General features: G+C 41.5%; 2 protein-coding genes across 7 annotated transcripts in view; both read right to left on the bottom strand.

Moving 5' to 3' along the window:
* The window catches only part of kmt2a (lysine (K)-specific methyltransferase 2A), a 37,310-nt gene extending 29,442 nt beyond the window's left edge, over positions 1 to 7,868 (bottom strand). For 3 of the 4 annotated variants that reach the window (XM_085381103.1, XM_085381101.1, XM_085381102.1), the window contains exon 1: positions 7,248 to 7,868. In XM_085381103.1, the coding sequence (XP_085237229.1) occupies positions 7,248 to 7,493 (246 nt within the window). In that variant the 5' untranslated portion in view covers positions 7,494 to 7,868. The remainder of the gene's footprint in view (positions 1 to 7,247) is intronic. The other variant, XM_085381100.1, reaches the window with a different exon arrangement.
* A 4,514-nt stretch (positions 7,869 to 12,382) lies between these two features.
* ube4a (ubiquitination factor E4A (UFD2 homolog, yeast)) lies at positions 12,383 to 27,537 on the bottom strand. 3 transcript variants are annotated; one of them, XM_085379811.1, is made up of 20 exons: positions 27,434 to 27,537; positions 24,601 to 24,786; positions 23,320 to 23,496; positions 21,550 to 21,662; positions 21,128 to 21,280; positions 20,796 to 20,955; positions 20,491 to 20,693; positions 20,204 to 20,395; positions 19,766 to 20,099; positions 19,537 to 19,663; positions 19,099 to 19,406; positions 18,486 to 18,618; positions 18,208 to 18,398; positions 17,832 to 17,932; positions 16,750 to 16,863; positions 16,305 to 16,479; positions 16,001 to 16,181; positions 15,739 to 15,886; positions 15,493 to 15,650; positions 12,383 to 13,083 (listed from the first exon to the last, which is right to left on the bottom strand). In XM_085379811.1, the coding sequence occupies exons 2-20, from the start codon at positions 24,728 to 24,730 to the stop codon at positions 12,948 to 12,950; spliced, it is 3,234 nt and encodes a 1,077-aa protein (XP_085235937.1). In that variant the 5' UTR covers positions 24,731 to 24,786; positions 27,434 to 27,537; the 3' UTR covers positions 12,383 to 12,947. The 3 variants fall into 3 exon arrangements, with proteins under 3 accessions (XP_085235937.1, XP_085235938.1, XP_085235939.1); XM_085379812.1 differs by having other exon boundaries at positions 24,601 to 24,782; XM_085379813.1 differs by lacking the exon at positions 27,434 to 27,537 and adding an exon at positions 27,067 to 27,245.
* Between the last annotated feature and the right edge of the window lie 262 nt (positions 27,538 to 27,799).

The raw sequence follows: 27,799 nt of genomic DNA, 5'->3' as shown, positions 1-27,799 counted from the left end.
CCTCCTCTCTGAGCAAACTGGTGCTCTGGGTTGGTGTTTGTTGCAGAGCGGAGCGGGGGGGGGGGGGGAGTACCGATGGACAGCACTGAGTCGCTGTGATAATGTGAGCAGTCAATGACATTACAGCGTACTTTGCCAGAGGCAAGTGCGTAGGGCAGGCAGCACAGACGCATGTACCTGCACTCACTCACTCACACACTCACTCACTCCCACATTCACTCACACACACACACCCTTGTGATCATGTACTAATTCTGTCAGCCACACATACACAGTTTGGTGGGCGGGGTGGGGGGTGGGGGATAGCACACCCCCCTGCATGAGCTGCACATCAAGATGTAAACAAGCAGAACACAGGAGTGAAAATGGGGGGAGGGGAGCAAAGACAAGGCAAACCAGCAAGCTCGACGAGCTAAAGGAGGAGGGTCGTGGGAGGAGGGAGAGGAGGAGAGAAAAGAGACAAGGAAGCAGCATCTTGACCACATGCACCATCAACAACGGAGGGAGCGCACCGCTCTCTTGGGAGCAGTGAGGATGAAAGGGGATGAGGTTTTGAACATGCTCGTGCAGAAGCTTGCTAAATCCCAATCTAAACATACCTCCCACACACAAGACAAGACTCCCCTTTCCTCCCCCCGCCACTCTTAATCTTGCTTGCTCTCTGCCATGCTTCCTAACGCACATTCAGTCAGTCAGTCACTCATTGCTAGCTCGCTCCCACTGACTGACAAGCACTGAGCAGCAGCGCGTGGAACATGCAGCTCACCATGAGCTCAATAGCAGTGCAGGCACAGGGAGGTAACTTCAAGAAGTAAACAAACACCGTAGTATACTACTGAGGTGAAGTGTTTTGTACTACGTTGTCGTGCGACGTGCAAGTGATGAAAGGGGTTACTGGAAAGACCAGAGTTTGTCTTTTTTGTTGTTGTTTTTTTCCCCCTTCCCCTTTATCTCTTAAGCTGAAGAGCACCCTTCATCTTTGCTCGCTTTTGCCGTCGCTCTCACCGTGTGAAATCCTGAGCAGTTTTACTTCCCTGCTGGTCTGTCATTTTTCATCTTACTGATCAATGCATACATGAGTTAAGTGATATAAATTACTTAAAGCTGGAGCAAGGGAAACCAATCTGATTCATGACAGAAGCATCATTAATTTTGTCAGGACGTGCAAGGGACTGTCCCTGACAGGTGTGAAACAGATAGGAATTGGGTTGGAGGTTTATTTCTCTGTATCACTCTGACAGAGCTTTTTGCACTTTGACAAAGCTAATGGGACTTTCACCGCCTTATAAGACAGCATTTAGGAGAAATCAAACTGACTACAGATGACGGGCTGCAGATGATGGATCTGTTTCTAAGGCAGGGTATAAACCCAGCTTTGATCTACAAAACGTATTCCTGGCTAAACAGGTGGGTTTCCAAACGGCATCTCTCTGGTTTTTTTGGATAGGTTTCTTAAATTCCAGATTTAGCAAAACAAGAGCAATTCTAACCACCTACTGTAAGTTAGCCCTTGCTAACCAAAGTTACACTTTTAGGCAGGCGGAACAGCAAAAGCAGACAAAATAATAGAAGCAGAATATGTATAGAAAAAAGTAAAAAAATCTTACTGTGATTTGTCAGCATGTTCCCTAATGATTTACTGACTTTACTTTACAATGAATATTTAAATTCAGTGGAGAAAGTAAGGAAGAGATGTACAACGCTTCATAAAGAAGGCTGGGAGGTGCTGAGAAGGGTTCATTTCCCACCTGAAACTAGAATCTGCAGCAAACCTTTGCAAGCTTTAACCATGGCCACAACTTTTCCCTTTTATTGTTTGTCTCACCTTTTTCAAGTGAATTACCACTATGACTAGATATCAACTCTAAACCCCTACCCAGCACCAATAGTGGTCGTGCATGATTTGCAGTAAAAACAAATCATGTTGTTTTTTTGGGGTTTTTTTTATCTCATGCTGAGCTTCAGGCCAGCCCCTCAGTTCACTCTCTTCCTGAAAGAAGTTTTTTTTTTTTTAAGATCATTTCTCTTTCAAGCAAATTTCTTCTACCTGGCTCTGCATCATAAACAGAATTGCTGGAGGAGTCTGCTGCGCCTGAGATGACTATATTAAGGGTATCCCCCTATCTATATCAAACAGAGCCAAGAGTAGAAAAAAAAGTGAGTGTAAGTGAGTATTTGAGTCAGAGAGATTATTTGCACATGTGCTGAAATCCTTACTTTTACCATGTTTAATATGAGCATCCGCCACTGTTGCAATATATATGGCAGAAAATAAAATAAGGCCATTTTTAAGTTAAAAAAACTTTTTCGTAATAAACTTCTCTCACTCATACTAAAAACACTTTAGTTCACAGCTGATATTTCTGCTTTAAAACGCGCCAGTCATTTAATGAGCACGGTTGGCTGTAATGTTAAATATACCTGATGGGCAGTAAAAAAGTTTACAACAAGCAAACAACTGCTGTCACAAGTGACGATTCACATGTCAGTAACAAACACATTAGCATACTCTGCAGCTACCCAAACACCTACCACATCAAGATCTTACCGGAAAACCTAACCGCTACTCATATAATCAGTCGCAGTTTCATGACAGCTTATGACTTTTATGTGTTTTTCTATGTTTATGAAAGGTGCTGGCATCCCAGGGTCTTAATTTTCACTGATTTCTGCATGTAAGGCTGAACCTCCATCGACATTAGCAGCAACATGGAGAAGCACATAGTTTTATGTTAATGTGATATTCTATAATAGAGACTATTTTGATGCATTTACCTGGCAGTTACATACAAGTGTATTAAATGCAATAAGCTAAAGAAGAAAGTGGATAAAGAAGCAGTTGGACAAAACTAATTACTAGAACAAGGATTTAAGCCGGAAGCCAATGCCAGACACAGCTGCAGTGTGGAAAGGGCCTCAGTCAAAGGAGCTACCTTATTGATCCTCGCCTTACCCTGACTGCAAAAAACATTAAATAAAATAAAATAAAAAAAAATCACATACACTATTTGTGTGGAAATATCATCAAATTTACATAAGCTCCATTTAAACTCAGAAGTTACCCACTTTCAGACATCTGAACAAGTGATGAGGAGCAAAAGGAGGACAGGAAAGGGATGTCATATAGATTTATAGGTTTTCCAGGGTTATTCTGACGCTAATAGACACTCTATAGGAAGTCATTCTTCCCCGGTAGTCTAGAAAAAAAAAACATTTTGTTGACTCATTCCTGGAAGCTTTCCTTTAGATTTACGGCACAGACACCATGCTCTGCTCCTAGAAATGCAAACTGGCAATGAGCTCATAACCCTATATGTCTGTGATGACATATCTGTTCAAGAAGGTCTCAGCAGGGAAAGCAGTGACACTGCTCTGTGACCCTCCCTGTCAGCACTGAGCAAAAGGTGGGCATTTGTTTTTTCAAGTGTCCAAACACTAAGTGCAACTGCTTCACATTTGTTCAACAGCGTGCAGACCAAAACAAACACACTCCCGTGTTGGGGTACCTTGACTTTCCACACCTCACATGTGAGGAAACGAGGAAACTGCCAGTGGACAAAGGCAAACAGACTGATTGCTTGGGGAGGGGGGGGGGCAGAGTGTTGTTCTCTACACAAACACACACAAACATAGTAACACTTGCACAGGCTGGCACACAAACACACATTCCCTCTGAACCATCTAAGGAGGCAGCTTGAATTAAAGTTTTAATCAAAATAAAGACAAAGCAGACACGCCTACTCCTGATTGCAATGAGGGACAAAGTCTGAGGGACACCCCTACCACCACACACACACAAGCGCACGCACACGCACAAAGAGTAAGAAAGACGACACAATTGCCGCCTTTCTCCCAGTCAGGCAACTCTAAAAGCAGAGGTGAAAGCTCCTTGCCGCCCGCTGTAGCTGAATAAAGCTGTGGATGGGAGGGGTGGGAGGGTCTGTAACTAATTCTCCACCCAGCGTTATCCCATTGGGAGGTGGGTGGGGAGGGTTGCCCTGCACCCTTTGATATCCCTGCCTGCGCTCTTTCAGCCGCCGCACTTTGTGAGGGCTGGAATAAAAGCAGACACAAAGCTCTTGCTCCAATCCACACGATGTCTCGGGGATGGGTAAGAAGGGTCCAGGAGGAGGGGTGTGTGTATGGGTGGCGGTGGGCGGGGGTCTTCTATTTAAATAGGCCAAACACCTGCTGGACCCAAGCGCCTTCCGCTCAAACACACCATTTCTTTCAAACCAGTGAGGCAAAGAGACATTTAGGTTGATACATCTATTGAGCTGTAGTTTTGTATGAATGATTAAACACTGGTAATTACATGAGAGCAAAGAGGAGGCAGCAGAAGGCAAGATGTAATGGACCAAGAACGAAAAAGAAAAAATTATGTTTAAAAAAAAAAAAAAAGTCAGAACAGCATGACTTGGGTTAAGGCTGTATGGGTTTTAAAGTCACTTTTAGAAACAAAGATCAATGTGGACTACATTAGATTATTAAAAAAAAAAAGAACCAACAATTTGGCCAGATCAAGAAGATGAATTCCCAGCAGACATACAAAAGCTAATAAATGCCAAATTTGGACAGCAACAGCCAACAAGCACCCTTTTGAGCCACCCCAATAGGCTTAGTAATCCATTCCAAAGTGGCAGCTGTCAGAAGAAAAGTTCCTCTGCCTCTCAGACAGGGTGGTGTGTGTCTGAAGTGGATTTGGGTTTTTCTGCCTGGATGAAGGAAGGAGGGGCAGGAGAGTGTCCGGCTGGCGCTCTGTTCAGGGTCGCCCTGTGCACTCAGCAGGCTGCAGTGAGCCTGAACAATCCTGCCCAGATCTGGCCAGACAAGCACTACACTGATTCTCAATGAAATCACCATGCTGTGTCCACAACATCCATAGGATTCAGGTTCCAAGGGGAATTAATGATCCAGTCTGTCTCCACGCATCCTAAACTAATGCTATAAACTGATACACAGAGCAGGAGGAACTGTTAATAAGTAAAGCCATTTCTTAATAATATAATGCTCTTGGGTAAGGCCCAAAATAGCATGCTTTCTTATCAGTTGGACAAAAATGGGAGAACTCTTTGCCTTAACCATTTCTGGACAACCTATGCTTACGTGCACAGTCACACCCCAAAAAATCACTATGCTGTGTCAGAAATCTTCATACAACTAAAGCTGCCCTAGGGTGTTACAGACAAATCTCTCTACACATACATTATCAGTGCTCCAAAGTAAAAAAGGGAGGGAGCGAAAAAGCTTAAAAAGCCATTTAAACACAAAATTAGTCAGTAAAGTTAGTGTTTCCATGGGCCATGTAACACTGATTTAGTACAAATGCACTCCAAAAGTAAATAAAGCAGTTTAGAGGATTTAATGGTCCAATCATGGACTCGCATATATTATTTCAGTTTAAAAAATAAATTAAACTTTCTCTTAAAATTTCAATAAACTATTATTAACTACTTTTCAATACTCCATAACCCCCTGCAGCTACATAATAATAAAATGTATTATATTGTCCAAAGGGAGATTCCAAATGTCAAATGTGAGAACAAAAATAATTTTTTTAAACTACAGCTAAACGTCTCAGGAGCAAACATGCACATACTGCTGTGCTTTAGTAAAAAAACAAACAACAAATAAGTAGTGGTCCATGTTGAGACTGGATGGTGGTAAACATCCCCACACGGTGTACTCCCACTGCAATGAACGCATGCTGCTCATCATGAAGAAGGAAGATGGTAGTTCGCTAAGGCGAACACACCCCCACATCACAAGGTCCGTCAAGAAGGGGCTCGTTGTTATTGTAGCCAGCCCTGCATGCGCACTGTCACCAGCCACTGCTCTGATAAAACACGGCGAATTCACACACTAAACCTTATACACATATACACTCAATAACGGCCAAACGCCGTGTAGCTGTGTATCAGGCGTCATCTCAGAACATTATAAACCCGATATTATTTTGGTACTAGCTACGCACTGACTGTGCAGAGAAGGGGAAAACATGTCCACCTCCCATTTTCCTATGCATCAGCAATAGCCCCGATGGCTAGCGCGACGTAGTGCGTAGCATGGTAGCTGCCCTAGCTTAAAACTAAACAGCAATAGATCTGATTTCGTTTGGAGCATGAGCTCAGCCAAGTTTAGCTCCGATGCTTTAACCCGCTACGTAGCAATATGCTAATCGGGGAGGAACGCAGCAACCTCCCGGGCAAAACTGCAACTTTATAACGCCGCTCACGGAGAGGAGGAGAAGAATGGTGGTGTAGTTTTAGCTGTAAGATGTAGACAGCTAACGTGCGAGCTAACCGAGCAGCTACGTTGGGAGGTTGACACCTCACCTCAAACAGGCAGTCCTCGGAGCAAATACGAAGCTATTTAGCTGGCAAAGATAACCTTATAGAGAGCTGGGGCAAAGGTAAAGTGAATAAGGAGTAGCCGTTCTCGCTGGAGACAGACGCTAAGTTCACGTTAGCTAGTTAGAAACCACAATTGTGTACTCTCACCTCCTTCAAGTTGACATGTCTTGTTTTCAAACACATAACACGCTATCATGAAGCTACGGTGCTGTTACACCGCAGGGACGCCACCATTTATTAAAAACGTGTTTAAATGCTGGTTAGTTGCAGTGGGTTAACATTAAAGCTAATATGTTAACGGTAACTTTTACCGTGTTAGTGTTTATGATTTTGAAAGCAGGCATGAAGGCTTCATACCAGGCTAATAACAACTTGCTAACTAGTAATCCCACCTTAGTTACGCCATATACATTGGTCACCAAATAAACTAGTATCGCTGTTGTTTGTTACATGTACTGTATGTTGTAATAGCGTTGGAACACCGAGGTTTCTTCTGGCCGAGCTAGCGTTAGCACTGGTTCACCCAAAACTGAGTGGATGTAGCCCGTCCTCACACTCCTGCACTGAGGAGCAGAAAACTTTCTTTCCAGTAGAGCTGTGGAGACTAGATATCTATAAAATAATTTGGCGTTTTTTCTTGCTTCTAACTAAAGTTAACGCTGTAACGGGTTACTGTAGAGTTTAAGGCCACATAACCAACTCAAAGTTAACTGAGCATCTTGGCAATGACAAGTTTGCTCAGAGCCACACTAAGCGTCAGGGAGACGGAAAGATGGTCAACGTTTGGGTACAGTAACCGTTAGCTCCCTGCCTCACATGTAACCAGCGGTCCTCCGCGTGAACTCTGGCCCCGCAGCTGTCTTACCGATGCTCCCGGGTCATCCCCGTCCTTACCTCCGTGCTGCTAGAGTCGCTCGATTCCCCCAAAACATCCCGAAATTTCTGCAGGTTGCTCCCGATAACCGAAGAGACCTGTAGTGCAGCATCAAACCCGGGTCCGAGCCCAGCTGCATTAGGGTGGGCTCCCGAGACACTCCGCAAAGAGGCAGTAACCCTGATTCGGCCCGCTCTCCTCCCGGTACCAGAGTTGCTGCTCCCTCCGGGCCGAGCAGGGAACCGCCACCGACAGCTGTGCGCCATTTTACACTCTCTGCCTGTCTGCCCTGCGATCGGAGATACCTCAGTGGGCGGAACCCTTACCGAGCACTCCACATAAACAACCTCTACCAAGCGCAGCGTTCTCACTGGCCGAGAACATCGTTATGCATGTTGCGGGGCGGAACTGAAGAAACCCCGACAATGCATTTTCTCAGCGGCCCTATTGACTCTGCACGGCTGATTCCAAATCAGGTTCAGGGGCTTTGCCCGGGAAGGAGGTGCGTTTGAATCACCGAGGAGGAATAGACTGATATCTTACAGCATGTGTTGTTTCTTATACCAGATAAACAAGATAAAGCGATAAGTGCGTTTTTTTCCTTCTTTTTTGAGCTGCAGCCAAACCCAGAGATAACAAGATAAGATACTCACTGTAAACAATCTGGGTCACAGTGCGTGTGACTTGAAGCAGGAGACTAGCATGCCACAACATAATAAAGCTATTCGCTTCCATCAAAAGTGCATGCTTAAAAAAAAGAGAAAAAACATACATAATGGAAAAAAAATCACTAAAAATACTTGGCACATTTTGTCCATGAAAGCAAGTAGCCTACTTGTGTGCAAACGGGCCCTGGGTATACTGACCCAGGCAAGATTACCCTCTAGAAAATTTTTACACGTGGTTTTAAAGGGATGGACATGGTGAGAAATAATACTCTGTTAGGCTGTGGCATTTAAACAATGCTCAGGTACTAATCAGCCCAAATTTGGGAAGAAATATCTCCCACACCTTTACAGCACCAGTAGCAGCCTGAACGATTGATACAAGCCAGGACGGATCCATGCTTTTATGTTGTTTATTCCAAATTCTGAACCTGCCATCCAAATGTCACAGCAGAAATCTAGACTCACCAGCCCAGGCAATGTTTTCTAACTTTCTGTTGTTCAATTCTGGTGAGCCTATGCAAACTAACCTCAGTTTACTGTTCTTAGCTGACAGGTGCAGCACTCAGTGTGGTCTTCTGCTGATGCTCTTCTGCATACCTTAGTTGCAACTAGTGGCTATTTAAGTTACTGTTGTCTTCCTTTCAGCTTGAAAGCAGTCTGGCTGTTCTCCCCTGACCTTTCTCATCAACATATTTTCACCCACAAGAAATGCCACTCACTAGATATTTTCTCTTTTTCAGACATTCTCTGTAAACTCTAGAGATAGTTGTGTGGGAGAATCCCAATAGATCAGCAGTTTCTGAAATACTTAGATCAGGCTGCCTGGCTCCAACAGTCATGTCAAGTTCAAAGTAGAGCCAGACTGGTATATCGGTATTAGCATTTTTAATGCCCCCAAAAATTAAAATCGTAAGGAAGAGATGGGAGAAACACCCTTCAATTATGTTGTGAGTGTTGAGGTTTCACAGTCTGTTCACCAGCGGGCACTTGGCAACTTCCCTGTTGGTAATACTTACATGGAACACCAGGAACACAACCAGCCAGCACATAATCAAGGAATCCATGACTTGTGACAATAAAACAAGATCATTTTCAAACAGCGTAGTTATGTTATCTCTGTAAGGACTCATAAATAACTACACATAAGTGATAGGGATATCTGTTTATGTTTAATGTGTAACACCTTTTTTAAAACACCTAGTATTGTTCTTAAAATCAGTCTAGATCAAAGGGACTTGTAAATCACTTTTGTTCTCCATTCAGATGCTCAGTTTGAACTTGAGCAGGTCATCTTGGTCATACCTCATTTACTTTAATTCTATCTTTTACCCCTCTGTTCAACACTTTGGCCGACACTTGATGTCTTTTAAATGTGCTATACAAATACAGCTGACTTGACTAAATTCACTGATTTTCTGCCATTTGGTTGGCTGATGAGATATTTGCCTTAATTTGCAGTTGGCCAGGTGTAATTAATAAAGTGGCCAGTGAGTGTAAGGTTTAATTGCACTTCTAGTCCCTGTCCAAGTAAAGAAGACATCATTTCATGTGTTCCTATAACCTGACAGTGCCTCACAATGTGTATTACTGTTCTCAAAGTAAACGTCGTCATTTGTCACGAATTCAATCTGTCACATGAGAAAGAGAACGTAATTTCGTACATAACTTAGATTAGTTTATTTCTTAATCATAATGTACATTGAAAATAAACATTTTATAATCACAAATAAAACAAAAAAAAGTGTTTTAATTAAAATCATGTAATCGGGTGGTAGATCCTCAATACAGAAATCAGAGCATGCCAACAAATACATAATCACCTTCTTACACGTTACCATCTCGCACACAATTGAATTAAAACAATTTAATTCAAATACAACCCAAGAGCATGTTACCTCCTTCTGTTGTTCTTCCCCTATATTCTACTGCCCAGCTTCACATATTCCTCAAAGAAATAAACTCAATCATGTATGTTAAGAGTATGAAACAGATCAGCTGACATGTACTGCAAGGCTCTTGGTTTTAGGCACCGTGTCTATTGTTCATCTTTGCCAGCACGTTTTCACACGAAGCTTGTACACAACACAAGTCCTGTGTTTTAAATGCAAGATCAGGATGCTTCGGTTAAAATATCATGAAGGTTAATTCAGAGGGTGACAGTGACAGTTATGTTGTACACAGCCATTCAAAGTTATTAAACCCCATATCTCTGCCCTTAAATCTCAAGAAAAGTGAACACCACTGATGGCCAGTGTGCCACAGATGGGAAAGAGAAGCACTTTTGCAGTTTGGAGCAGCTCCGGTGAACTGAAGGTGCAGAAAAGAATGAAATGATCTCATTCTTGTTTGAACTCTTTCACCCCATAAAGATGACATTTCACAACCTGCCCAGTACCCTTAATGATAAGTTTTGACAGCTCAGTATATATCAATTAAAACAACCATTGCACATGCAGAGGCCACCCTCATTAACGTCTAATGCAAACTAGGGCTGCCACAAACGACTATTTTGATAGTCAACTAGTCATTATTTTTGCGATTAGTCGACTAATCAGATCATGCATCCATTGGACGTAAAACTACAGCTTATTACACCAGCATGCATCTGCTCTCATATAATCATTAGCTTACAGCTTGAAGTGTTTAAAGTATGTTCTAACTGAAAATAAAGACAAGATGATAGTTTATTAAATTTTAATGAAATTTGCAGATTGTCTCGGTGGGGTTTAATAAACTCAGCCGTCTGCTCTTTGCTCCCTAAAATATAACAGGACACTGGAATAAATTCTCTACCATCTCACTGTTTAATCAGTTTTCTGTTTGATGTTTATTCAGCTGTGTGAAAACTAGAACTACTCAGGAACAAATAAAAGTCTAAGTGACTCATATATCATGTTTAACCTGAGTAGTGAAAGACTGCGGGGGTCTGACAACGATGTGCCGGAAGTTCGGTGTTCTCGCCGTCTCGAGTGAGCCTTGACCACCCGGTCAGCTATCAAGCTGGTGGGTAACAGATGTGTCTGAAAACGTCGGAGCACTTTTGCAAATATGTGATGTGTTGATAAATCGAGCAGATATTTGAAGTTCACACAGCTACATTCTCACCTGAAAATATCTTAAAAGTTTATTTTGTGACCCAGAAAGAGTAATATTAAAACTAAGTAGCTGCCGCCATTGTTGGAAACTGGAATTGGCTGAGCCATAGTATGAATTTTGGAATAGGTTGGGCCGGAAGCATACACCCGACCCATCCTTCAAATCTGGGGAAAAGGAGGACGCATTTGGAGAGGTCCTCAAATTTCATTGTGTCTTCGTAACGTAATCGGCCTCAGAAGGATGTGGTCTCTGAATTTGGACAAAGCTACGATACAGAAGACAGCTTCTTCTTCTTCTTCGGCATTTAACGGCAGCTGGCATCCTTGTAGATGCATTGCTGCCATCTTCTGTTTCAGTCTGCTTATTCCTGCATCTTTCAGGATATTAAAAAGCTTCAAACGCCGCGACGACTATAAAATTTGTTGTCGATGATTTTGATAGTCGACGTAATCGTGACTAGTTGACTAATCGTGGCAGCCCTAATGCAAACTCAGTCATTTAGGCCTGAAATATGACAGAAATCACTCAGTTCAGAAAAGAGCTTTAAGGGTTACTCCTAGTAGGCTTTAAAGGGGTAAAGAGTTAAGATAAGTGTTCCAAAGCTTTGATGTAACTCAAATAAGAAATGCACGTAACAACACACTCATAGATAACCATGTTGCTGCTCTGTATTTCTACTAAAATTAGGCATTTGTAGGTATTAACTGAACTATCAGCCATGTTTATTTCCCCCAGAAGTATATTCTCTGCCTGTTTGATGAGAAATAGAACAGCTGGTACATTTTTAAAAAAAAATTAAATATCCAATAAAAGACTCTGAGATAGTGCCCGAGTTGTCTAAATGCCTTCTCTTACTTGATTTTATTCCTCTTTAGGCATGAGCAGTTATTTTTCAGCAGCTTTATTCTCTAAAAAAAGCTAGACTAAATAAGAGTCAATTATCCATTTGTGCCAAATTGTAAATAATGTTTTCTTAATGCTGGCTTTGTTTGCTTGTTTGAGTTGCCCCCTGGAGATTTCACACGTCAGCTGTAATATCCATGAACAACTCTGTCACAGCAAAACAGATTAAAGTTAATATTTAAGGAGATTTAATATTCAATCTGACATCTTTGAGACCTAAAATATGATTCAGATTGGTGCATTTTATCTATATGGTCTTTATCCTTTAACCTTAATTGGCTGGTCTTATATAATCCTGATGAGATAATAAGTGCTTCACTACAGACAGGTGCTTGAAGATCTGAAGAGCCTTATCGATACGTCTTTAAATACAAACAACTGTTTAGTGCTACACGTGTCTAATTACAATGATCAAGTTTATTTTTTTGAAAGCCTCCAAGTAACCCTATGTTCTAGTCAATGAAATAAAAGTCATACACACAATTAAATTCAGACTCAGCTATGCCTCACTTTTAATGCTATTTACAAGTTGCGATTGAACCCAAGAGTGCAAACATACGGGGTGTTAAAGCACTTTGAAAGGCAGTGTGTGAAATACTCTTTATGAAAGTGAAGTTAGATAATATGACAAAAATACTTACCTTCCGGTATAAAGGGCCAGGTGGTTGGACAGGAGTATGTACAGTACATTAAAGTGCTGCTGAACAGATATTTCTGACTATATTAACTCATTAACACAGTACCCAAGGATGTATCACTCTGCTAGTGTTTTCAATAGAGCATCACGGGAGGAAAAACAGCCACCGTGTATGGATTTTGAAGTTCTTACCAGCAGGTGGGCTACAGTTTGCCAGGACTGTTGTCACACGGACGATTTATTAAGAATGGAAGCTGCAGGGAAAGGCTAATGCAGTGTCAGCTGGACTGGAGGAGTCAGAATAAATCCAAAGAAATAAGCACACTGTGGATCTGCCATGAAGCAAAGGAGCAAGTGCGGCCAGGTAAGAAAAATAACAGCGCGAGGCAACGCTGTTTGTCACAGTGAGATCAGGGCTAGCCGCTGGGCCCCAACTGAAGCTTTTCTTGCTTATGCTTCTCCAGCCACTGTAAGATCTGCTGTTTGAGTTCATCATTTGGCCTGATTTGGTCCATTGTCAGAGGACTGCGGTTGAAGGGGTCTGTCTGGTCACTAAAAGGCAGACACAATTAATAAATGGTCATGACTTCTATATACCAACTTCATAAAGATGAACACATTTTCCATCCATCCATGGAATTTGCTTTTTTTTTTTCCACATCTGCGTGGATTCTCTCTAGCTCCTCTGGCTTCCTCCCACAGTCCAAAGAAATGCACGGTTTAACTTAATTGTGACTGGCCATAGATGTGACTGTGAGTCTGAATGGTGTTTTGTCTGTTAGCCCTGCGATAGACTGGTGACCTGTCCAGGGTGTACCCTGCCTTTCGCCCTATGACCCTGAATTGTTTAAGCAGAAGAAAATGGATGTATGGATGGCTAATTAGATGGCTAAATCTAGCCTGCTTCGCTCTTGCAACAGAGATGTATGTGTTTGTGTACACATGTATAATTAAGGTCGTGCTTGTACATCTGCCTCTTTGAAATGATGTGTGTGGAGAAGGGCTGCACTGGTCCATCATCATCTCCCTATTTCTGTCTGTCGATTCTACTTTAAAATAGAACTTAATGTATCGTTTGCTGCTATTAGAGCATCTTCTCAACTATTAACCAGTGGGCTTGTATGTGTGTTGGGGAAAGAAGTTACTCTGTGTGGGGAGGGCATGATAAATGGTGCAGGAGACATACAGATGCAGATTAAATGTGTTAAAAGAACTAAATTAGGCCTAAATTTAAAACCAGTAAAAAGAAAAAACCCTAAACAAATTTTTTTTTAAAAGTTACAAAAAATAGCCCAGCATATCTTCAGACTTCAAAGTGTTTTAGCTGTTCAACTGATTAATTACAGTTGGCTTAATCATTTACAGTTGTATGTGAACAAGGTTCTCACACAGGTATAGTCAACCTTCTGTTTTATCACACCGGAAGAGGGAAAGAAACATCCACATATGTCTGGATCATATAGGTTATGGTTATGGGCAATCTCACAGATGAATCATCAGACAGTGTAGAGATCATCCAAACAGAATACAGTCATGTAAAAAAATAAGGTTTTTACAAGACAAACCCTATAATTGCCACTTTGTAAAGCCACTTTTAACAGCAATAACTTAATGAATCGTTTTTTTCTGTATGACTATCAGTGTCTTGCATTGTAGAGGAAGTTTGGCCTACTATTCTGTGCAACTTTGCTTCAGCTCCTTAAAATTTGTAGTATCTGTTTATGTACAGCTCTCTTAAGGTCATGACACGCCAATTCAATCAGGCTGAGGTGTGGACTTTGACTGGTCCACTGCAACACCTTTATTCTTTTCTTTTTCAACCATTCTGTCATAGATTTGCTGCTGTGCTTGACACCATTGTCATGTTGCATTACCCAGTTTAGCCTAGCTTTATCTGTCAGACAGATGGCCTCACATTTGACATAATATTTTGATATACAGAGGAGTTCACAGTTGACTCAATGACTGCAAGATGCTTAGGCCCAGTGGCTGCGAAACAAGACCAAATGATCATCTCTCCCCCACCGTGCCTGACAGTTGAAATGAGGTGTTTGGTTTTCACCAAGCCTGGCGCTGTGCATTATGATCAAACATCTCCACTTTGGTCTCATCTGTCCAAAAGACATTGTTCCAGATGTCTTGTGATTTCTTTAGATGCATTTTTGCAAACCTAAGCTCTGCTGCAATGTTCTCTTTAAAGAGAAGATGCTTCCTCCTGGTAGCCCTTGCAAACAAACCATACTTGTTAATTTTTCCCCCTAAAGGGAAGGAGTAAATAATCGGTTCATTTTTGTTTGTTAGCAGTGGAGCATCTACAGTTTTCAAGATATTATTTTGTGTGATGGTAGACAAGATGATAGATACCATCACAAAAGCTCAGTGTGATTTAATTTTGTTGAAAACTGAGTCAAGGTCATACCAAATGTGAAAAATCTGTAAAAACTTACTGACTTACCCACAACTTTTTATGGATCGTTTTCAAATCTCACAATATATTAGGCCTTGGAGGACACGAGTGACATGAGGGGCAATCACTCCCCCCCACACAGAGCCATATAGGTTCAGATTTTTTTTTCCCCCTTAATAAGAAACACCTTCATTTAGAAACAGCATATGATGTTCATTTGTGCTATTTTTGTCTAATATTTAAATTTGCTTGGTGATCTGAAACATTTAAGTGTGACAAACATACAAAAAAAGGAAATCAAGAAGGGTTCAAACACATTTTCACACCATTATAAATGCTTCAGACCAACAAACTGCCAAAACATCTCATTTTACAGCAGCGGCCACGCTTGCTTATGATCAGTCAGTCAATTGCCTTTAATTAGCAGCACTTAGCTGCTACTTGGAACATGGAAGCAGGGTGAGGGTGTTCTCATTTTTTCACAAGAAACTTTCTTTTTTTTTTTTTTTACATGACTGTACTTTCAATTCTGGGCTTTGTAAAAAGGAACAAACCTGAGGAGGTGTCTTGCTATAGTTGAGCGGTCTACTGTTACATTGGAAGAGGGGAGAAGAACAGGGTCCAGCATCAGGGTGGACATGATGGGATCCAAGAATTCATCTGGAGCATCTGCATATGTCTCCTCTTCCTGCTGCTGTCTGTCTGCATGAGACTAAATAGAGGCACAATGGAAACAAACATTCATGAGTACCTCCTATCGTCTTTTATTACTCTGGTAGCCTCTCCAAGTAAAATCATACCTTTATTTTATCAGCGAGGAGTCCAAAAGCTACAATCATATCCCCAGGCTTGTTGATCTTTTTCAATACTCTAATGGTCTGGGAGAAAAGAGTAGGAGAATACGATCGCCCATCCTTTGGGACAGTGGCACAGAAATTCTCCTCATCGCTGTTGGAGAAACAAAGCAACAGTCTGTTTCAGGATCAGATTTAACAGGGATTACAATTAAAGAAATGTAAGGAAACTGATATTTTTCTCTGTAGAAGAATGTTTTAAACATACCCCAGGTTTAGGTAGATTGTGCAGATGTCAGAAACGAGCTGCTGAGGTTTGAAGTCAAACTCACTGAAGTCCTTGACTTTAAGAGCGCCCATTTTAGGGCCCGCCAGGTGCTGCAGGAAGTAGTTAAGCATGGAGATGATCCTCTCAGCCAGGAATGGGTGCACAAAGATACCCTTAATTTCTGAGAAAGAGAAAAAAAAGAAAAGCAAAAGGCAGAAATAATCACAGTGAATGGATGAGGACAACAATTAAATGGGTTCATGAGTGTAGTGGAAAGGATGTGTAGCGGTCTTTTCTGCCTGACCTGAGGTGAGGAAGGCCAGTGTGCCGATGGTCTCATTGGACATGATGTTGTGGAAGCGTCCCAGCTGTCCAAACATCTGCAGGCTGGACTCTTTCTCTCTTCTGGCATCAGGGGCCAGGCCTTCCCAGTCCCCTCGATCCCTCTCCAGCTGCAGAATCTTGATTTTACTCAGGTACTACAGAGGAAAGAAGATTCAGCTGAAAAACGGAGTCTAAATCACATCAAAAATATCTTTAAAAACAATAAAGTTATTAATAATGATGCTACTATAGAACCGTTTTAGAAAGAGATATGCAGTAGATGACAAGTACTGATAGATTAAACTAGATTTCACCATCAGAATATTGTATAATGTCAGAATAATATTCCAGCAATGTTCAGAAAACATCATATAATACAGAACCAAGGCTGAAGGTTGTGAAGTCAAAATACATCACGGTCTCACCTGAATGGCCTCATCCAATAGGAAGATGGCATCATTCATCAGTAAATTGAGGAACCTGAGGAAAAGAGGGGGGTTCATGGCCTCCAGGTTTTCAGATGCATAGTTGGCCAAATGCTGAAATAAAACATACCAAACTAAATTAAACACATTTATGCCAGTTTGCAGGTATGCACTATCCATTTGTTCCCTTATTATGACTACATGGTTAAAAGGGTTTATACCAGCATGTGTTAAGTGTTAAGCAATTAATTTTATGTTAAAAAACTAAGGAAAAACTTTCCACTTTCACTCTGTCTCTTAAGCAGTAAGTGGTTCTTCATTGCTGGCTAGCTCCCCTGAAACAGGAAAATCCACCTGTTGGCCGTAATGATGGGGTGTGTAGAGCACTTTATAAAGAGAATAGTGTGGAGAAGAGAGTAAATCAGGTGCCCCAGTGGTTCGTTGACTGAATTCGACACTGTCCCCGCCTTGTGTGACTTTTTCCACTCAGTGGAATCAGTGCTGGCAGAGCAGATCACCACAAGATCCGAGCAGCACTACGTCGTGCCATTTTAAGGTGCGATTTAACCCCCAGTTAAATGAAGGTTAAGTCTTTTTTTCCTTCCAAACACACCCAACAGTTTACAACATGATGTGTTATTATATGCACATAACACTACAACCACAACTAAGTTTGCAACAGTTATCAACAGGAAGGGAAAGAGGAAGGGGAAAAAATACTGCCACCTTACACCCTTCTTCACTTTTGATTGATGTGTGCAATGGACCAAAATCAAACAAAAAGAAACAAAAAATAGGAGCCTTCAAAGAAGAGTCGATAGAATTTTTGAAAACCTGATTTCCTTGTCTTGCTTTAAAAATTCATTAGGTAAACTGCGCTCAAAATGCCTGACCACATTATCTCATGGAGTGAATTGCTTCTTACTAGAAGTGAGGAAAACTGAAGCCCGAATGTAAGCAAAGGAGAGCACGAGGTGCCTGCAGAAGAAAAGTCAAACCAAGGAATTTCATGTTGCATGGCTAAAAAGTACAATCATCACACATCTAACATCTGAAATTTATATCTAGAACATCAACATTACCTTGATGCTCTCTCTGTAGTTGTCTTTTCCCCACATGTATTTAAGAGCTGGATACATAGGCCTTCTGTAGTTGAATTTCTGTTCAAACTGATGAGGATCACCTGTGGGGGGGGGACCAGAGGAAACCTTAAACCCCGCATGTTTCAGCTCTCCTTCCTGTTTGCTTACACTTCAGAGTTTATCTCTTTATCTTGTTGTGCAGAGCACGTCCAGGTGAGCACACAAAACCTAGCTTCTTCACTGTTCACAAAAAGACCCTAAATAATACTACGCCTCACCAAGCCGAGCTCTTTTAATCTGTGATTAAAAGAGCTCGGCTGTTTCAGCTTTCCACCTACAGATCTTTAGAATCTAGAAAGTCTAAACTGTGTTGTACCTGTGAATTCAATGTCTACAAACACAGTAATGAGGGCCTCAGCCAGCTGGGGTGCGTGTCTATAGGAGCAGAAAACTCTTTCTCTCTGGAACACGATTGGCTGAGCAGCACCAGGGGTCACCGGCTCCATGTGGGGCATCACTGCCTCCAAAACCTCGGCAAGCTTTGCTCTTAAATGAGGGTTCTTCATCCTGTTGTCCAAACAAGACGTGACAAATCTGAACGACTCTTCATTTCATCTGACTGAAATCACAGACATGGTCGATAAGGTCACTGACCTCTCTACGTTACCCATGAAGACAGTAATAAAGTTTAGAATCTGCTCTAGACTTTCTGCAGACGTCTCCAGGATGTCTTCTGCAAACCGACGAAGGAAGATGAAAAAATCTCCCAAATTTTCTGCAAAAAACTCTGACAGACAAAATGCAGATTAATGACTATCGTGTGAAATGCTCAATATTATTGAGATGAGTGACTAAAAACTGCGATATTGCATGCACAGATGCAGTCATTTCAAACCAGTCTGTAGTGTCTGCTGTGAATGAATCGCATGTACAAAAGCTTGCAGTGATTTACAAACTCACACCTTGAACTTTGACAACAAAAACGCAATTAAATGATCAGTGATGTTATTTATTACATGCCGGTGGGGTGTGGTAACATTCCGTCAAAATGATGTTTGCATGACGTTTTATGAAGTGGGGTAAGGCTTTTTAACACAACGTTCACACCTTCAAATTTAAGGAGGCGAAAGAAAAACACCTGATCCAACTCAATCCTGAGAAAATTAAGAGAAATTAAAAGGCTGAACATGTTGGCCCAGTATGACAAAAAGTAAACCTGAGTGTTTCACCCCATTGTATTTACTGTATAGTGAAATATCTGACGTACCAGGTACATAGCAGAGCATCGTGTTCTGCAGGGAGGGCAGGGGAAAACTGAGTGCTACATGTTCAGGCCCCTGGTTCCCCATACTGAGCTGAACGAGCAGAGCAGCAGTGGAAGCTTGTAGGTTAAGGCAACATTGCAGCATGGCAGGTTGTGTAGTGGCAGCTTTGGTTGAGAGATAGACAATCATCAGGCGCTCAAACTGCTCCAGGAGCTGCTCCGACATTGGGCTGCCTGTTCGCTGGGCCTCCTGCCACGTCACCTGGAGCCGGTGGAGAGACTGGCTCATCTTCACCATCTGCTCATGGAGTCTGCATGCACACATTATGCATGCAGACAAGTGCACAGACACAGTGGGAACAAGATAACATACGTTGGAAGTCTCAGTATTCTCTTTAGCTTCTATATGGAAAAGATCTGCGTTTGTCTGACTGTGTTTACCTGTGAAAGCCTAGATGCTGGGTGAGTTGTGTGAGGATGAGGTTTTCAGTCAGAAGGCTGTAGGACTGCGCCGACTCCATCGGCTGCTGGGGAGGCACAGGGATCAGGCAGGTCTCCTTGTCAAGACCTGACATAAGAAAAAGTGGACAGTTTATTTATTACCAAAGGCGTTAAATTAACAATCTTGAAACCATTATAAATAAGGGTCACTGACATCCAGTACACTGACCTCGTGCATGCACATTGCGATTCCTCCTCTCTTCCTCACTCAGCTCTTTGAGTGCGCAGTAGGTTGGGTTGAAGGTGAGCAGTTTAGGTGAACGTGGCCTGCAGAAGGGCTGGCACAGCTTCAGCAGAGCTGCACCCAAGTTCAAGAAAAATGCATCTGAGGCGTACATCTGAAAGAAGATCTCCGGCATCTGATTGGCCCAGATCTTGGCTCGGCCAGCATTAGCTTGCAGGCAGCTGCCCAACCAGGTGAGCAGCAAGTGGCGGGTCTCACCAGACCGCTGGAGCAAGTTTTTCAAGATTTGGTGCAGCTTGTCATGAAACTGGCCCATAAACTGCAAACCAGTGAGAGAAGAAAAGGTCATTGACTCTGGTGTATTTTCAGTTTGGCAAACAGGCAAACAAATCAGGAGCAGCAAATGAAAAAGAAAGCGTTTACCTGGTGGATGTTGGCCTCTTGGACCTTTGTTTCCTGGGCGCTGGAGCGGGAAGGGTTCAGGAAGTAGCCGTGCCCTTCTACCACACCTGGGGTTTTCAGCAAGCAGGATATATTGAATACTGTCCCCAGTAGGCTTTTCTGGTACTGCAAACCATTAGCTGGGTCTTTGGGCTGGATGTGTTCAACGAGTACCTGTGAACATAGAAAAAAGAGGATTTAAAATCGTCTGCTGTTGTCAGAGGGTGCACAACATTACCACAACATTCGCTAAAAGTCTGTCTCTGTACCTTGGCAATATCTTTATGGTGGCTGAAATAGAGGAGAACATCCAGGTAGGAGTAGAGAAGAGGCTGGCACAGGTCCAAGTCCTTGACACGTCCCTGGAAGATGTCGAACACCGGTACTATAACCTCCTCAAAAGTCCGCACCTCCTGATCAGACAGCAGGCCAGCAATGACCTCCTCCACAAATTCAACCACTTCGTCTGGATCTGAATCACAGCAGAGACATTTAGGCAGAAAACTTTACACATAACACTTATAACTTTACTCAAAACTCAAGACAAAACAGTTGGGCCCAGTCCATGACCTACGTGCTCCATTGAAGCTTTCCAGCAGCAGGTCCAGAAGTTGTTCGTAGACATTCTGGCTGATGTAGATCTCTGGTGTGAGCAGGACTGTTCGTGTGTTAGAAACGGTCAGATTCTTACAGCGAACAGCAAACGAAAGTAACTTCTCTGGTACCTTTGTGATCTGGAGGTGAGATAAAAAGAAAGTGAATGAATTATGGAAAAGTGTGGGTTATTTTTATGTTCCAATTACTTAGAATACTCTATTAACAGATGGCCATCTCTAAAAATAGTACCACTAAAGAGCGACAATTACAATCATGCAGAGGGGGGAGAAAAAACAAAAACCCAGTTACCTCTTCCTTAGCCCTCTGATAACAAGCAAAAAGGTAAGGGATGGCACATTTCTCTCCAGCATCCCGGTCAGCAGACAGGTTAACAGCACTGCATGACGTCATATAGATGAGCTGGTTTCCCGGCTCTAGCAGCAGCAGACGGTTAAAAAGGGCCTGGAGGACAAAAGAAGAAGCATCACTGACACAAATCAGTCTGACCAACACATTTCGAAAGCCCCTAAAACAACGAAGTCTTCATGTCAGGCATTTTCTTTATGAAAATAAATTTTTACGCAATGCGTCAAAATGTAATGTTTTTGCATCTGATGGAATACGAGGTTTCTTCAGCCACTTTGCCAGACATGTAGAGGTTCACGGTAAGGTGAGAAATGAGACGGAAGAAAAAAAGTGATAAGATTAAAAACACTTTATTGACATTTGACCTGTTCTATGTTGTCCATGTCCAGCCAGTCCTGCCCATCTAGATCTGCAGCCATCTCCTCCAGGTAAACACACCGAGGAGGGATCCCATTACCTCCTCTCAGACTAGGGTCACCTAGGGGGAAAATAAAAAAATAAAGTCAATTAAGATGTTTTTACACATGGCAACTTATTATCTCTTAGACTACGTGCACTGAATTAACTGGTGCTGAGAAATAGATCAACAGTCCAACAAATAACTGCTACATTTCCTCAACATCATCACTCATCCCTGAGTAGTGGTGGAGAGACTCACACAATAAGACCTCACAGTAGGGATGGTTTTTATATTGTCTTAAAAGGTGCTGAGTCATTTGTTACTCACAGGACAGCAAATCAAGACAGTGTGCTGCATCCAATAATACCTCTAATAACAGAGCTCGGTACTATTTAGGAGAAACACACTCATCACCCAGCACCTGACTGCCTTTTAGATCAAAAGAAGGAAAATCAGCTGACAATATGGCATGCAAGACTTTAGTCTGCACAAGCCTCTCACGCACAAGGTTTTAAATAGTCCTACCTTAGGTATTTAGTATTCAAAGGTATTGGTGATAGCTGACCAATTAAAGCAAATTCTATATCATTTTCACACTGATGCATTTAATTGATGTCATTATTACGAGGTTTACATTATAGTGAATCTGGATTGCTATAGTTCCATGTCTCCCCTCCAGATATAACACACTTACAACACAGATTTGACCAAGCGAGCACATAAGTTTGTCCACCATTTTTGACCTGCTTTGAATTAGATGTGTGTGGAGCTGATCCATCATCATCATCATCATCATCATCATCATCATCATCAAATGAGAGAAAATGGAGTATTTCTAACTTAGGGGCTGATTTTTAAATCAGAGCTTAACATGACTGAATTTGCAGAGACACTCCTTTATCTCATCTACTTAAGTTTTTCCCCCCCTGTTGGTGTTTCTGTGGGTTAAAAACTTGGCCGTGTGTGGGTATAACCTGGAAAGAGCACAGGAGACGGCTGAGGATGGCCAGCAAATGTTATAACCTAATACCATTTTAGCCGTTTGCCTCATATCCGCCCACTCAAGTTATTACTTACAGTAAAGCTAAATCAATCAGCATAACATGTCAGTGTTTGAACATGCCTTTATATTGGAAGTGCGATGTATAATCCTGGTATGTGTGTGTGCTTCTCTTCCACACATCCATCTTTTGTTTTTTCTCTGTGTCACGGCCACACACTGTACAATATGGTGGGTGGATAGTCCTAAAATAATGGGTGCATGTTAAGCTCCTCTGACTGCCACCCAGCAACGATGCTATTGGTCATCGGCAATGCCATTGGGGGTTTAGTATAACTGGACTCTGGATCAATCACCCAACCCTAGTAGGGCTTAAGTCCCACAGATACAGCCCAAATTATTTTAAAAAGTTTAAAGTTTACATATCAGCATGTGACAAAAATCATACAGCCAGCCAGGATTAGGAGCTAGAAGTACTGCAGCAGTGAAACCTCTATGGTATGACTCTCACAGAGCCCTAATTTCAACACTGGTGGGTCAGTCTGAAATTAACTGATGAGGGAAAGAATGGTCATTTCAAAATTGATATAATGCATTTAATTTTGTACCTTTTTGGCCCTTTTTTGAGTTTAGAAACCACAAACAATACTAAGAAGTAACATGAATAGATGTTTTGATCCATATTATCCATACTGAGTTAATACCCAGGGGCCGTGCAAATCACAGTCAACTTACTGTTGTCCAGAGTGATGAGAAATATTCGCTGGATCATGTGATTGACATTGAGCTGCTCGCACAGCTCCTGCCGGGACCGGAAGGAGCGGCTAATCTCTGCCACAGAGTCGTCATTGTCATCAACGCTGTCTGAAACCGAGTTTTCTGACTCCGACTGGCTCTCACCCGAGTCCTCCACTGTGAAAGCACATACAAAAGCCAAACATGAAGCAGCAGGTTAGCATAGCACAGACAGTCCAATAAATTAATATTTTGGCTAGTTTAAAAATAGATAAATCTCATCCGTGCTACAAACTGGTGATAAAACTGCCTTTTTCGAACAAAAAGAAAATCGAGAAAAGTTTCTAGGATCTAAAAATGATCTTGACTGATGGCTAAAAATCAGGGGGCAAGTTATAGAAGGGCATAAAACTGCTTCCATCTTGACATTTTTCACTGTATGAAATGTCATTAAGAAATGCAATTAATGGGACAGAGGATGATCTGAAAGACCAAGAAAACTCTCAAAAATAATCTCTGATACAGAAGTGGTGGTGCACCGTTTTCATGCAAAGACCTTTGGTATAAATAACATGAATTTGGAAACACAGTCTGAGAAAAATCATCTTATTGTTCATGAAGTGATACATAGGTAACACTGGAACCCTGCTGTGTGCAGCGGCTTTCAAGAGAAATCACTAGAAGAAAAACTTACCTGGAATTTCATCACAAAAATCAACATCTGAGATAAACAAGTTACTCTGGAAGCAAATGCTGTGACTGTTGCATGGGGATATCCTCCTTTGGGGTGGAGCTGCGTGATTTACAGAAAATGCACAGATGCAGGCATGCAGTTGCTAAGGTCCATTTGGGTCTACTGATAGAAATGTTGTCATTGGGCAGTAAGCAGAAAGATCCATTCTTGAATTTTTTTTGTGATAGCATGGAGTCATCTGTCAAGACTTTCTATTACAATGTGCATTAACTACACCTGTGCCCCTGGGGCGGACTTCAAGCCGACCTTATTAACGTATTCCAGGAATAGCTAGTCATCAGCAGTGTCTGCAGCTGTCCACACAACAGAGTATAATCAACTTTTACATATCAGCACACTCAGACAAGCTGGCTTCTATAAAAGGACGTGACCTATGATTATCTACCTCAAAGCCTACACACTTTAATTCCAGACAATGTTAGGAGAAGTTGGGATTCTGTCCAAAGTAACACACAACACAAATCAGTCTACTTCAGATATGTTCTGACTGCTTCTTATACTGTATGAAATGTGATCATTCTACTCACGTGGTGGTTGAGTAGAAAGCTGTTGAGGTTTCTGGCCTGATGCAAACTGTTTGGCATCAGCCAGTGAGCTGAAGAGGGCAGCAAAGGGGTTGCGGGAGATGTTCTGGTTGTTGTTGCCCTGGTCAGTCATCTCATTGGGGCTCAACACTTACTCCATCCAAGATCCCAGCTCTAGGGACTAGCTATCTTTTAAAAAAAAAAAAAAAAAAAAAAAAAAAAAAGGGGGGCAGATGGCAATTTCAGCACACTTAAATGAACAGTATCATCATCACACACAAACAAGTGTATTTTTGTTTCGTTTGGTCACTGTTACTTTGATTTAATATGCAGATCTTCATGATGTTGGCCACTTTACCAAACTCATCTGTCCAGCACACTCAAATTCAACATGTTTTACTGTCAGCACGTTGTTGCCTTCAGGGTACAGTTGCACAACCTCAAGTACTATTAAAGAAGGCAGAGCCTTAAGGGAACCAGTAGCTCTGCTTTAATTTGTCACATGACTGTCTGGAGGCTAAATGCACTTTTTGCACCTTCGTCACACCTCCCTCTGCACCTCCCTCATCTCTCCCTACAAATATATTCTGAAAATGACACAATTAACATTCCTTTTAATCTTAAGTTGTTAAATTGCAAACACTGGCTTAAAATAACATCTTGCTATTTAGGGCTTCTCACAACATTTTTGGTTTTAGTGTGTTTATCTTATATATTTTACATCATCTTACATATTAAGCCAGTATATAAGCTATAGCTCTTTTGCACACATCTCTTTTTCAAATCTCCATGTTTTGTCTCCTTTTCTGTCTTCATTTATTTATTTGTATTTATATGTTCTATTTCTATTGTATATATTCATCAGCATCTGTGGGTGGACAGCAAAGAAAGAATTTCATTGCACAGAGGAATGCCTTTTTCTCTTGTGACACATGACAATAAACACTTTGAATATTGAATCTTAGTTTCACAGCTTAATGGTCATCATAACTTTCTTTTCATCTTTACAAGGTAATAGAGTTATTAAATATTATAGGTAGTAAATATTTCAGTGTATTACATTTAAACAGCAATAATTTCCTACATAGAAAAACTACTAGTGCCCACCAAGGACATGTTTTTTTTTTTCTACACAACAATGAGACACGTCGAGGCATACTGTATATGAGAGCAAGAACTGTATGTAAGACTCCAGTGACAATTTAGTCAAACTGGAGCTCCAACAAAGCCAAATATTCAAGAAGACTGTTCCTGCTTAAGGTGGAAACAACAAACTTGTTTCACCACTTGAGGGAAAAACACAGTGAAGTACTACCAGACTATAAAGGAAGAGATTCAAGCAGCTGGTGATGTGAAACCCAAAAATAATTATGACACCTTGTTTCAGTGAATTCACACTTTGAATTAGGTAGTACATCATCAGTGACAGGAACTCGATGCAAAAGAAGGGCAAAGAATGCCCTTCATTTACTTATAGTTATAAATACACCTGACTGCAAGCATCAATAAAACATTTACTATGTTGTTTTTTTCATCATAAATATCATTACTGCAAACTGTCTTGAAATACTCAGCATCTCAAACTGAGTGGCTTGGAGACACTGTTCGAGTGACAAGGCTGAGGTGGTTTGGACATGTGCAGAGGACGGATAGTGGATATATCGGATAAAAGGTTTTGCACATAGAGCTGCCAAGCAAGGAGAAAAAGAGGAAGACCACAGAAGAGTTTCATGGATGCAATGAAGGACCTGCAGATGGCTACTGTAACAGAGGAAGAGGAGGATGCAAGGAATAGGGTGAGATGGTGATAGATGATCCCCTGTGGTTTCCCCCTACAGGGAGCAACCTGAAGAAGAAGCAGCAGCAAATGTTCTTGAAACATCATGATATAATTTTTAAGGGCATATCGCCCAGCCCCAATTTAAACTGAATAGATCTGTACTAATTCAGATGAATTTTAGTCTACAATAACACAGCACTTTGCAAGTTCTCATCGACACCCACAAGAACCCTAAAACAAGTATTTATATGCAAATGCCTTCAACACATTCACTCCTGCATGCTGTTTCAATACTGCAGTGCTATGAGACAGATACCATATAGAAGGATTTCACTTTGACTGTAACTGTATTTTTTGATTATTAAAGTTTTGCACCCTCAAATTGCATTTTAAATGTCTTTAAATAATCTGTAGTCACTATTTTTCCTCTATAAAAGTAACACAACGCGGATCAACGAGGTTTAAAGAAGATGGTAAGCTGTCTAAATGGGCACTTGTTGTTATTACTATAAAACAGAGTGTACCTCCACGTGTATTAGACATCGTGAGACGATAACCTGGGACAAAAAGGTCGTGGTCTGCTGAACCCTACTTTCTGATGATGTTCGAAAGTTTTTAGCACGACAAACAGTAACTCAGTAACATTAACAGTAACATATGGACTGACCGCCAGTCTAGGTAGAGCTCACCTCTTCCGCAGATTACAGTTACTGTGCATAGTCAGGTTTATCAGTTCAGCACCTTACAGCTTTAACTCTGACCACTTTACGAAGACTACTTCCCAGCTAGTCACCTTTACGCTGTTCTGAGAGAGTCACATCACCCGTTAGCCGTGTTAGTGCGCAGAAGATGAGCTGCTTGACGGTTTTGTGCTAACTAGCTAGCAGGTGGAGCTAGCAACCCTGACCGCCCTGCTGGTGCTGGTGCTGCTGCTAAGCTGAGCTGTCATGGGGTCACCAAGGCTCGATTTCAACTTTAATTTCATAAACTCAAATGAGGATTTCAGGTATTATCAACCTCAATAATATATACAAACGATAAAGACGGCTGTCGTACCTGTTTGACGAGACGTAATGTGTATTTTGAGTTATAAAATTGCTTCTACGAAACCAATGCCAGTTCCTCAGTAAATAGTAAACGTTTTCTTCTTTTTCCTAAAACGGCTGCTGCGAGCTGTATCAGTCCGTCGGCGCCACCGTTCGGTCAGGAGTGATTATTGCGTTGGAGAATTTCTTAATTCACTTAAAATAATAAAATAATATTTTATTTTTTGCCATCTATAAGTTTAAAAAAAATTGAGTCATTATGGCCTTAAAATTGGAATTTCAAGTTTTCTCAATTCCAACTTATTTTCTCAGACATTTGGGTTAGTAAGTTTAAAAAAAACACAAAAAAAAAAAAAAATATATATATATATATATA

Source organism: Rhamphochromis longiceps, linkage group LG14 (assembly GCF_057381845.1).
Source record: "Rhamphochromis longiceps isolate RC_006_pf linkage group LG14, R_longiceps_female_GT1.1, whole genome shotgun sequence".
NCBI classification, from domain to species: Eukaryota; Metazoa; Chordata; class Actinopteri; order Cichliformes; family Cichlidae; genus Rhamphochromis; species Rhamphochromis longiceps.
This window is presented reverse-complemented; position numbering and strand designations above follow the sequence as displayed.